Source organism: Acomys russatus, chromosome 1, assembly GCF_903995435.1.
Source record: "Acomys russatus chromosome 1, mAcoRus1.1, whole genome shotgun sequence".
Taxonomy (NCBI): domain Eukaryota; kingdom Metazoa; phylum Chordata; class Mammalia; order Rodentia; family Muridae; genus Acomys; species Acomys russatus.
Genome location: NC_067137.1, coordinates 26,170,964 through 26,184,010, shown reverse-complemented (window position 1 = coordinate 26,184,010; position 13,047 = coordinate 26,170,964). Strand labels below are relative to the sequence as shown.

Genomic DNA, 13,047 nt, shown 5'->3' with positions numbered 1-13,047 from the left:
CCTGGGTTACAGATGAGTCTGTTTCAAAATAAATAAAACAATAAATTCAGATCAATAAGACTAAAAACATATTTATCTAATTGTATATTAAAAAGTAAAATGGGGGGAGGAATGGGAGGATACAAGGGATGGGATAAACATTGAGATGTAACAAGAATAAATTAATAAAAAATAAAAAATAAAAATTAAAAAATTAAAAAAAAAAAAAAAAAAAAAAGTAAAATGGGGAACTGGAGAGAAGGCTCAAAGGTTAAGAGCACTGATTGTTCTTCCAGAGGTCCTGAGTTCAAATCCCAGCAACCACATGGTGGCTCACAATCATCTATAATGAGATTTAGTGCCCTCTCCAGGCCTGTGGGTGTACACGCAGGCAGAACACTGTATACATAATAATAATTAAATTAAAAAAATTTTTAAAGTAAAATGGGCTAGCATAATGGTGCATGCTTTTAATCCCAGCACTTGGAAAGTAGAGTCAGGTGGATCTCTGTGAGTTTGAGGCCAGTCCGGTCTCTAGAGTGAATTCCAAGACTGCCAGGGCATGGAGACATCTTGTCTCAAAAAAAAAAAAAAGAAAAGAAAAGAAAAGCTGAATAAATCAACAAACAAGTAAACAAGTAAAATTAACTGTTTTCAAGGTAAATATTAGTATTTGATATACTAATAACATAATACATAAACAACAAAAACCAATATAAGTAGAAAGGGAAAAATATTTAATATCTTGTAAGAACAGTAAGAGAAATGTAAAAGGGTAAGTGGGCAGGGAGTGGCTCAGGGAGGAGTGGGGAGAAGAGCAGGAGTGAATGTTAAAATACACGGATGCATGCAGACAAGGAATCAGTGATGATGGCATTTAAAAATAGGGCAAAGCAATATAAGCTTAAACCATTTTTAACAAAAATGTTATTATCTTGTAGAGGTTGAACGGTTAAACAATAGGGCCTCATCTTTTATGCACCTTTAAAAGAAGACAAAGAAATCTTCCTCAATGTTTTGGACTGCAGTCTTTCACTAATTAAGAAAGATAAAAACCAACAAACTCTTGAGTTTTTCTTAATATTATGGCTCCAAACCCAAGAAAAATAAAATGCTTAAAACAAGGCTATGGTAGACTTTTAAAAGACCATATACACTAAATAAATATATTTTTTTTAGTTACCAAGTAAACTGGAAAAGACTTTCACTGCTAAATTTTACTGTCAGTATGCCTGGACCTTGAGATGACCTAGATTCACCTCTGGTTGTGTCTGTGAGGAAGCGTTTAGAGGGGTAGAAATGATGAGGGTAGACACCTCAAATATGAGTAACACCACCCCATAGACTGGGACCCCAGCAGGAAGAGGTAAAGTGAGCAGCAGCATTCACCACCGAGCTTCATGCCGGTAGATAGAGCATGACCCGTGTCCTGCTCTCACGCCACTGCGGTGCTTTTCTTACAATGACTGATTCCATCTACTCAAACTGTGAGCCAAAGTAAACCCTTCCAGGGGCTGGAGAGACAGCTCAGCAGTTAACAGCACTGACTACTCTTCCAGAGGACCCAGGTTCAATTCCCAGCACCCACATAGCAGCTCACAACTGTCTGTAACTCCAGAATCTGACACCCTCACACACATACATGCAGATAAAACACCAATGTATGCAAAATAAAAATAAATAAATTATAAAAATAAAACAAACCCTTCCCTCCTTATTTTTGTCAGGCATTTTGTAGCAAGCAAGAGAAAAGTAACTACCACACTACCTCTCAGCTATCAAACCTGTCCTCTGTTATTCACAACCTGTCATTTCAACCACCAAGTACTTCAAATGACTAAAACAGAGAAGAACTGAGAACTTTTCCCCTTAGCTTTTTGGGCTGTTGAATGCAGAATCTACCAGAAGTTCCAAAGTTGTGCTTAATAAAACGTTAACAAAGACATAATTCTCAATCTTTGATTAGGTAAACACAATGGCCATTTTCATCTAGGAAGGTGAGATGGCTCAGGGAGTAAAGGTGTTTGTCACCAAGACTGATGACCTGAGGCCTGGCGTGGTGGCACACACCTTTAACCCCAGCACTCAGGCTGCAGAGGTAGGCAGATCTCTGTGAGTTCAAGGCCAGCCTGGTCTACAGAGTGAGTTCCAAAATGCCAGGGCTACACCGAGAAACCCTGTCTTGAAGGAAAAAAAAAAAAAAAAAAAAAAAGACTGATGACCTAAATATTTCTTAATTTTGTTATTTTTTCTTATAAAGCTTTAGGACTTACCAGTATGTTTCCTTCGTGGTGGTGCCATTGATGCCTGATGGAGAATAAGTTCTTGGAAAAATTTTCTTCGATCTTCTTCAATAGGCCTTTGAACATATAACACCTCTTCATACTGTATTCTAAAGATACACTTAACCTACACATATACACACATACACAAAGAAAGAGAATTCAGAATTAAAAGCATATATATTAAATCAAATTACAATCCCTTCCATTTCTAGTACCATCCCCCTTTGGTTGCTTGTGTGTTTTGGTTTTGGTTTTTCGAGACAGGGTTTCTCTGTGCATCCCTGGCTGTCCTGGACTCACTTTGTAGACCAGGCTGGCCTCGAACTCACAGAGATCCGCCTGCCAAATACCGAGATTAAAGGTGTGCACCACCACTGCCCAGCTCTAGTGCCATTCTTAATATGCACAGAACATCTATTCTGCGGACAAAAGGCTTGACTTCAAAAACTAACCACAATGAAAAAATGTCCAATTGTCCAATCATTAAAAAGTTATAGTCTATGTAAAAATCATCAGATAAAAACAAACTGAATAATTGATCACAATAGATTTTTAGGAATAATCTCAAAGAGCTATTACATGGTTCCAAAATATAATCATTTAGAGCCTGCAATAAGAATCTAGGAGCATGTTAACGATAACTGTTTAAATCTACATATTTCTTTGTATTCCCATCCTCTGTCCTTTCCCTAACAAATCTATTTCATTATATTCTCTGGGATCCTGGTTTTGCTGTCAATAAAATAGAATTTTAAACATTTCACAGACTATCCCATCATACAGCCTTATGTGAAAATTCAAAGTCAGCCAGCAGTTTTCATCTCTCAGCATCTACTGTCTGATTACCTGCCTCTCCTCTGCTTACATGCTCTATCAATCTTTCATGCGCAGCTCACCCTCCAAGGCATGCTGCTTAAATCCTTCTTACACTGTTCCCATGTGTCACTATCACATTCAACATCGCCTTGCATTTTGTTTGTTTGGTCAGCTTTAAGTCTAACTTCTACCTTCTAGACTCCAAACATTCTGACAAAAAAGCTTTTCTTACTGTTTCAATTATTTTTCCCATCTTATGGTTTACCTTTCACTCTATAAACAGTACCCATTGATGTACAAAAATGTTTTTAATTTTTGCAAGATCCAACTTATTTATTTTTAGTACTTCTTGTTTTTGCTTTTTCAGTGCCATGTCCAAGAACTCACTACCATGCTTACTTCTAAAAGTCTTTAAAGTTGTAGCCCTTACATATTGGTGCTAGATAAGCATTCAACTTTATTTTTTTAGCATGTAGAATAGACTTTCCCCAACTTACTAGTCTTTTTTTTATATTATTAATTTATTCTTGTTAACATCTTAATGGTTATCCCATCCCTTGTATCCTCCCATTCCTCCCTCCCTCCCATTTTCCCCTTATTCCCCTCCCCTATGACTGTGCCTGAAGGGACCTCCTCCTGTATATGCTCATAGGGTATCAAGTCTCTTCTTGGTAGCCTGCTATCCTTCCTCTGAGTCCACCAGGTCTCCCCCTCCAGGGACAGAGGGCAGGACATCCTGTTGGGACTCTAGATGAGAGAAGCATGGGAGAATAGCAAAGTGTCTTAAAACCCATGTCATTTGATGGAATTCAAAGGTAGAGAAACCTGATAATTTTTGTTCTGTCATATTATCAGTGAGACCCTTTAAAAGGTACTACAGTTCATTAGCCTCTGCTAGTACAAAGCAATGATTTTTAAATTTTTTTGACCAAACATTTCAAAGGTAGTACACTTGAATGTATTTCGTCAAAAATAAACATATTCACTTAACATGGTGTTCTAGTAACACACTGTGCTATAAACTGTATAAACCCTGTTTCTATTATAACATGCACACACACTAAGTACTTAAGAGAGTATGAAATTAACATGAGTAGCAGTTCTGACATTCCTCTGGGCTACTTGACTAGAAGTTAGAAACATTAAGAGAATATAAAAGGGTTCAAAAGTTTGACTGTATTTGTAGTAGGAACACACAAGTCTCGTGGGAACAAGCCTTTTTTAATAAATAGAGCAGAACCAGGCATCGTAGCTCACACTTAGGAGGCTAAGGCAAAAGGACATCTAAGAGCTTGACACTAGCCAGGGAAGGATGGTTAGATAAATAGATGGATGGATGGATGGATGGATGGATGGATGGATGGATGGATGGATACAGACAGACAGACAGGCAGACATATATAAAATGGATGAAAACCTCTTCCATATATGATCACAATAGTACTTATTACAGAATTTTAAAAATTGTATAATTATATAATCAGTATACAGAGAATTCACATAATCTTCATCTCAAAAATGTATCTACATGACTATAAGAGCAAAAAATACAGAACAATAACACAACAGGAAAAGAAGCTAAAATCTCAGGTTCAATGCTAACAAACTTGTGTTTCACCTACCAATTAAGGATAATCAATCAGTATCTTAGTTTTTCTGACTACTACATACAGCCAAACTATGCCCTCTATGATGATAAACTAAAAGCTATGACCAATAGTGTTTATATTCTATCAGATAATAAATAATCAAAAGTTATTTGGGTCAGATGACTGGCTCACAAGTTAAGAGTGGGAGACTACTCTTACAAAGGACCCAAATTGAGTTCCCAGCACCTATGCCAGACAGCTTAAAACTAACTACTTGTCACATGAATTATTTTGTTTGTCACAGAGCTGGAGAGATGGCTCATAGGTGAAAAGCACTGGCTGCTCTTCCAGAGGAAGCAGGTTCAGTTCCCAGCACCTACATGGCAGCTCACAACTGTCTGTAACTCCAGTTCCAGGGGCTCCAACATTCTCACAAAGACATACACGTAAGCAAGAGACCAATGCACATAAAATAAAATCATTAAAATTTGTTTCATCAAGTTGGGCAGTCATTGCACACCACTTTAATCCCAGCACTCAGGAGGCAGGGGCAGGCGGATCTCTGTGAGTTTGAGGCCAGCCTCGTTTACAGAGCATGTTCCAGGACAGCTAGGGCTACACAGAGAAATAATGTCTCAAACAAACAAAAATAAGTAAATAAACATAGATAAGAGAGATAATTTTGATCAGTTCCATTCAATGCCAGTTTTCCCCTGAATCAATTAAAGCTTTACTTTTTATCTGAACTCAAAAGTAAATTTCAGATATATTTTTTTAAAAAGAAAAATGCACAATAATATTTAACTCAAATAAAATTTAACTTTACCAATGAAAAGCTACAGGTGAAATCCCATCAACTGATTACACAGAATGAAGGAGGACATTATAAAGGGACTGCTGAAGGAAGAGCTTAGACTTTTGTAGGAAGGCACATGTTAGGCTCTGCTTTAGGCATGAATTGTCTCAATCTTCACAACAATGAGGAAAATTATACCAAATAAGAATGGTAGCAAAAAGCTGTAGATCTGGTATGAAAATCATGATTTTATTCTAGCTAAAAGTTGTTTAGGGGTTGGAGAAATGGCTCAGTAGTTAGAGCACTCACTGGCTGCTCTTCCAAAGGACGCAAGTTCAACTCCCAGCACCCACACGGCAGCTCACAACTCTCTGTAACTACAGTCCCAGTGGACCAGATGCCCTCACACAGACAGACATGCAACCAAAGCACCAAGGCATATAAAAATTTTTTTAACAGTTGTTTAAGAAAGCTGGGCATGGTGGCACATGCCTCTAATCCCAGCACTTGGGAGGTAGAGAGGCAAGTGGATCTCGAGCCCAGCCTGATCTACAAAGCAAGTCCAGAATAGTCAAGGCTAGACAGAGAAACCCTGTCTCAAAAAAACAAACAAACAAAAAACAAAAAAGAGAAAGAAAGAAAGAAAGAAAGAAAGAAAGAAAGAAAGAAAGAAAGAAAAAGTTGTTTAAGGGCTGGAGAGATGGCTCAGAAGTTAAGAGCACTGGTTGCTCTTCTAGAGGTCCTGAGTTCAATTCATAGCAACCACGTGGTGACTCATAACCATCTATAATGAGATCTGGTGCCCTCTTCTTGCAGGTAGGCACACATGCAGGCATAACACTGTATATATAATAAATAAGCAAATCTTTTTTTAAAAAGAAGTTGTTTAATAAAAAAAAGAAGTTGTGTAATTTAACAAGGCAACTATTTTTTAACAATATAATAAGGTGGGCTAGAGAGATGGCTCAGCCAACTGAAGGCTAGGCTCACAACAATATAGTAAGTCAAAGTTTGTTAAAGCACTTACCTCTTCAGGCAGCTCACTGTACATGGTTTCCGAGGTAGACAATAAAAATATAGGTGAAAAGGATGGTATATCTTGCAGCAGTGTCAGAAAAGTTGCTCTCACAGTCTCACTGACAGCTTCCCACCAGTCACCAATATGAGGCATGTAAACAATGCTGGGTACTGTTCTCCGAGCTTCTCGAAATATCTAAGGAAAGAATCAGTGTTTAAAAGCTCAAACAGCAATCCCTGGATACACTAACTATGTCAATTACCCCCAAACTTAATTTCTTCAAGATAGGATGCACAAGCCTATATATGTAACTTCTATGTACTCTTACCTCAACACACACACACACACACACACACACACACACACACACACACACACACACACACACACGGTATTTTGTTTAACTAATCCTATTCAGTACATATTAATAGCATAAATATAGAAGATTGTTTTCTTTACTGTGAACAGACAATAAGGCACACCACTATGAAAATATGCTGCAAATAAAAAATAAGCATAGCATGTCTATTATCACCCATATTAAGAGTTATTAGTTAAGTTCAAAAGAAAGAAAAGGACAGCATGGTGGAGCACTTGAGCAAGTGCCTAAAATCAATCAACCATGAATACATGTTAGCCAAGATGCACCAGAGCTTTCAGTTAACACACTTTCTGCTTACACACGCACTCACCTCTTTGTATTCCACTCTTCATGGTCACAAAATAGTCTAACTTCTCTAAAGAACAACAAGTTGGCAAGGAGCTGTCAGAAAACTCAGAACAGTGTTTTCCTCGGTTGTTAAAAACCATGCTTCCCATCATACTCTGCCAACGCACAACAGTAAGAACCAGCTTGGCTGTCAGTGAACAGCTATGCCAGAACTGCTCTTCTCTATGTGTAGGCCAACAGCTGTTGAGCTCATTACTGAATCTTGCATGTTAATATGCAATCTTGCCATTGTCTTTAACAGGTTTAGATAAATGTCCTCGTTCCTGCCACAAACAGAATCTGCCTAAAAATGGGCTAACGTAGATGCAGGCAGAGTCGACGGCCGCACTCTGCCAAGTCAGGGTAAGCAAGTCCTCAATAGTTCTTGCCCTGCAAACAAGTCTGGCAGAGATATTAGGCCAGAAAGCTGAAGATGAGGCTCCAACAATATAAAGTGTTTTGGGTGACTGGTCAGGCAGTAAACTGTCTTCAGTCAATTTGTACATTTTGGAAGCTGCTAACCCACACTGCTGATTCACTCAGGAAATTAAGTTTTATTCCTTCTCAAGTCTCTGAGGGGCATTGAAGACAAGATAGCATAGTTTTCCAACCAAGCTTAGTTGGTTAGGGGACAAGATCGTTTTAGATCACGATAAGGAAATTAAGCTATTAGAGTTGAGATAGGATAAATATTGAATCTCATTCAGAAATTTAGATTCAACAAGACAGGAAAGACACTTCAAACTGGATGAATGCAGATGGCCAAGTCACTATGACTGTAACGTGTATAGAACTCATTATTCTCATGATTGTCACATGGTTCTCCCTGCTGTATGTAGTTTGTTTTATACATGTGTAATAAAATAAAAGTATTAAAAAACGTTGAACATCTGACAATGTTTCTTCTGTCTAACTAGAAAATTCTATTCTCTAGTTATTTCCGTTAAACACATTTCATGAGTCTATGCAATGTAAAAGATAAATAAGAAGCTAACACAAATGATTACGAGCAGATGTAGTAATGCATGCCTATAATCCCAGAATGTAGGTGGCTGGCGCAAAGGCCTGCAAGTTTCAAGACAGATGGGGTTACATAGCAAGTTTGAGGCCAGCCTGGGCTATACAGTAAGATTTTCTCTCTCTCTCACACACACGCGCGCGCACACACACACACACACACACCATACATACATATATACATACATACATGCATACATACACATTTTTAGAAATTTCCTAAAGAACAAAAAAGACTACTTTTCTTTCATGAGCATGCTTACCAATTATATGAATTTATTTAATAACATATTATACATTAAACCTTTTGAATAGCCATGTGTGGTGACACATGCCTGTAATCCCAGCACTCAAGGAGGCAGAAGCAGGAGGATCTCTGTGAGTTTTAGGCCAGCCTGGTCTACAAAGCAAGTCCAGGATAGCCAAGGCTAACACAGAGAAATTCTGTCTTGAAAAAACAAAACAAAACAAAACAAAAAAAACAACCTTTTGAATAAAACCAAAGGTGCTGTCAACTCAATAAGTGACCAGAGGAAAGCGGCTCCAATAGCCTCTCCCATGTTGGAAGAAATACAGATGCTCCTGTCACATGTCTCACAAGACATCTGCTCCTTCCTTTACTTGATAATATCCACAATCCAGAGCAGCTGGAGAACAGTTTCTTTAGGACTCACAAATTCTGACCTTTACTGAAAATATTCTTACTCTAAAACTTAGAAATCTATGATTTTTCCCTCCTCAAAGTTCTTACAAAAAAAAAAAAAAAAAAAAAAAGTATGAGCCAGACAGGAATACAAAAGCAACTGAGACGTTCATTTTTTTTTTTTTTTTTTTTAATTACTACATGCCACCAAGATCAGGCATGGTGTGAGGAAGAGAGCAACTAACCTTTACTGCCACTTTCCAAGCCCCTATCTATGCTGGTCATTTTAAGAAGATGAGAAATTAAGAGGAGTGACCAAAGAAAAAAAGACTAGCAAACAACAGCTTCCTTGCAAACTTCATAAATGAACCTCTAAGTTTAGCCATGCAAGTCACCACATGCCCAGTATGCAAGAGAAAAGAAAACATGCCTTTGCAAAAATAATTTTTTTGCCTTTTATTCTAGTACTTCTGTTATATTGTCTAGGGATGTATGTTGAGAAACACCCAGCTACTACCAAGCATAAGCGTGAATGGCCACTCCAACAGGAGGTTAGCAATAATATGCACTTCATAAAGCCAGAAGTTAAACAGTGCATTCCAGCAAGTGTTCTGTCTGCCTGGCAATTATGAACTACACAAGCAATTGCCAATTCTCAGAGATGAGGTTTTGATTTGTTTTCTCTTTTCTTTTTATCAAATCCTCTTCAAAATTTACAATTTGAACATGACTTTCTGTTATTTCCAGTGCCTCCAGGAAAATAGTCTCTTTTTATAGAATTTTTAAAATTGTATTAGAAAACCCAGAGCATATAAATCTAACACAACTATAGAAAAAATCCAAAAGGCTTATTAGCCTTTCTAATTCATGAGAATAATGACATAATCAGAGAATTAACCTTAGTGTAGGAGACTACATAAAATAAACAACATCTAGAGATTATTTCTATTTTTTTTTTCTAAGCCTTTAGTTTGGAACCATGTTTACTTTCTAGACAAGTAAAAAAGCAGTACTGAAATTATTTTCCTTTTAATTTTTCAGTATCTCATGTTATTATAGTACAATTTCACATAAAACAACTTGTTCTAATTTCCAAGCTTTTATACTACAACTTCAAATAGAGACCTGGAAGTTTAGCTTAGTGGGGATGTGCTTGTGTGTTAAGATCCTACGATCAATTTGGAGCACTTAAAAAACAAACAAACAAATCAATCAATAAAGGGTCCGACACGGGCATTTTAAAATTTTAGAGTATAAACATCAAGGAAAAGAAGTGCAATCTTATTACACACTGTGAAGCGGAGGTTTGGAGTAATGTAAAGGCAGCTTTCCAATAGTTTACCCGAGATCACCACACAATGTTTTGGTGTTGAGAAGTGGGGTCCTGGGGATGGAACCCGGGGCTTCACACAATAGGCAAGTACTCTGTCACTGAGCTGCATCTCTTGTTGGCAACTTTTAAAGCTGAGGACTAAAATAGTCTTTATGGAATCAAATACCTGTTAATTCAGAGTAGAAAATAGAGCCTAGTTTTAATGAAGTGGCAACTGGCTGGGAACAACTGATGCCATTTGAGAACTAGAAAAATACTCACCTATAAGGTGTCTTGGATTGGTGGGTGTGCAAGGTGTAGTAGAAAACAGAAAAACTGTTATAGAGAAAAAAAGACAGTAGGCCAAATTACTGAACCAACCGTTTCAAAATACCTCTGACATGACCAGCACTCTTGCACAAGTAAAATGAACACGCTCCCGTGTTTGTTCACACTGCTTGTTTCCTTTTGGCCTCCTCTTGACCCAGCTGTTATAGCTCTTTACCCAGGTTTTCTTTTCCTTATGGTTTGTTTGTTTGTTGTTTTAATCACTTATTTAAGCTAAATAACAAAGGCAAACTTCAGCCTACTGAAGCTAGAAGAACCCATTCTAGGGAGCACTAATGGTAGAAGAACCCATTCTAGGGAGCACTAATGGTATAAGCTGCACTTATATTTAGAGGAGTTCTAATTATCTGAAAAGCTGAACTGAGAAGACAGTAAGTACTTTAGCCACTGAACGGAAATGTTCGGGAGCTGGGAGCAGTGCTCAGTGGCAGAGCGCTCGCCTCATGTGTGTCAGACCCTTGGCTTGATTCCCCAGCACCACATGCACACAAATTCAATATTGCCATTTGCTTTATTTTGGCAGCTCTGGGAATCAGACCCAAAGTCTTGCACAAGCTTTTCAGTGTTTGACCAATAAGCTATATACCCAGTCCTTCACATGTCTTTAGTTAAGAATTTACAGCATCATAACAAACAATTCTGTTTAAAACTTAAAATCTAAATGTGAAAAAAATTCAACCATAAATGTGAATAAAGCAGAAAACTCAAAGCCAGTTGTGCTCTGACTAAACTAAAAGAGGCTATCATAAGAAGCAAACAGCTTTACATCAGCAAGAAATTTCTACAATTTGTCAGTTGCTTAATATTCTAAATATACTAAAATTATATAACACAGTTAAAATAAAATTTGGGGGGAGGTAAAATTCAAGTTTTACAAAAACTTCAAAGCACTAATGAGTTGAATTTTTTTTTAATCTTGCTATAATAAGCCGTTACATAGTATTACTAGTGATTTATTCTATTAATATCATTTTACTGCATTTATATTCTATTCACCTAAAATTTACAGAGCATCTTCTGTAAAAACAAGACACTGTATGACCTGTGAAGATCAAGAAACCAAAAGAAAAAGGCACCAAACTGTTGTACATAAGCACAGAGCCAGCCAGTGATGAAGCACACCTATACTAGTTTCTCAACTTTGGCAAAAGTTCTACAAACCAACCTCTGTGAAAGTTAGATTTTTCTGATATTTTCATTCCTCGAAGACTTCAAAATTTACTAACTTACATATTTTGAGGCAAGACAATTTAATTTGCTTACAAACTCAAAAGCCACAGAATAACCCTGACACCCATGTGAACAGACACAAAACAACCAGAGTGTGCGCTTCAGCAGCACATACACTAAAACTGGAACATTACAGAAGGTTAACACGGTCTCTAAACAAGGGTGACATGCAGATTCATGAAGTGCTCCATATTGGGGGGCATGGAATAAAGTTGGGTGGGTAGGAAAGTAGGGAGGATTTGGGGGACAGAAAGAATATGATCAAAATACATTTATGAGAAAAAATTTTAAGTAAACTAAAAGGGGGCTACACTGAGATAAATATTAATCCTTTAATATTATTCAGTCAAAGGGGGCTTTCTCTAAGAACTTCCAAATATATATCTTTCTGTGAATAAAAAAAATACTAAAACTTTCACTAAATAAAGTATTTAATTCACCATTTCAAATTATTCATAACACTATACAGTACCCCAAGTTCCAAATCTTTTGATTGATCCTATGTAAGGGCTGGATAGATGGCTTCATTTTTCCTGCTGTATTTTGTCTTTTTGTTTTTTCAAGACAGGATCTCTCTGTGTAGCTTTGGCTGTCCCAGACTCACTTTGTAGACCAGGCTGGCCACAAACTCACAGTGATCCTTCTGCCTCAGCCTCCGAGTGCTGGGATTAAAGGCGTGTGCCACCACGCCCGGCTGAGATGGCTTCATTTTTAAGAGCACACAGTGCTCTTCCTGAGGACCTGAGTTTGATTTTTAGCACCCACATCAGGTGGTTTACAACTGGCTGAAATTCCAGGTCTTTCCACACAGTAGAAAGAACAAACCATCTTCCAAAGGTTGTTCTCTGACTTCCACATATATACATGGCACATGTGTGTGCACATGCACACATACACATACAAGAAAGTAAATAAATAAATATGAAAAATCACATACATTAGAGAAATGCATGCTAACAGTAACTTGGCACAGACTGACCCTTCTGTTACACATTTACTTAGGGTTGATGCTCAGGACAGAGTCCTAGTCCAAGGAGAGAAGGCAGAAGGAAGGAGGCGACTTTGAAATGGTGTGATTTAGTACCTGAACCACACCCACTATCCTAAGATTTTTTTTTCCATATCTATTTAGAGCCAGACTTGCTAATCTTTGTAGGTTATTTTTAAAAATTAGCTTTACTAAATAACAATCTTTTTTGGTAAATCTTTTGGGAAAACTACTATTAAGTTTATAAACAGTGATTAACAGGTTCCCAGCAAAGTCTAGGTCTGAGCTGGCCACTGCCAAGCCCCAGCCAAGGCCTT

General features: G+C 37.5%; 1 protein-coding gene and 1 non-coding gene across 4 annotated transcripts in view; one reads left to right on the top strand and one right to left on the bottom strand.

Annotated features, from left to right (window-relative positions):
• The window catches only part of Atad2b (ATPase family AAA domain containing 2B), a 141,290-nt gene that overhangs the window by 33,985 nt on the left and 94,258 nt on the right, over window positions 1-13,047 (bottom strand). For all 3 annotated transcript variants that reach the window (XM_051143225.1, XM_051143214.1, XM_051143219.1), the window contains exons 19-20: window positions 6,493-6,678; window positions 2,253-2,388 (exon numbers count right to left, since the gene is read on the bottom strand). In XM_051143225.1, the coding sequence (XP_050999182.1) occupies window positions 2,253-2,388; window positions 6,493-6,678 (322 nt within the window). The remainder of the gene's footprint in view (window positions 1-2,252; window positions 2,389-6,492; window positions 6,679-13,047) is intronic.
• Window positions 11,837-11,939, top strand: LOC127197013 (U6 spliceosomal RNA). The gene has a single exon (XR_007831581.1). It is a non-coding gene; the product is annotated as a U6 spliceosomal RNA (small nuclear RNA).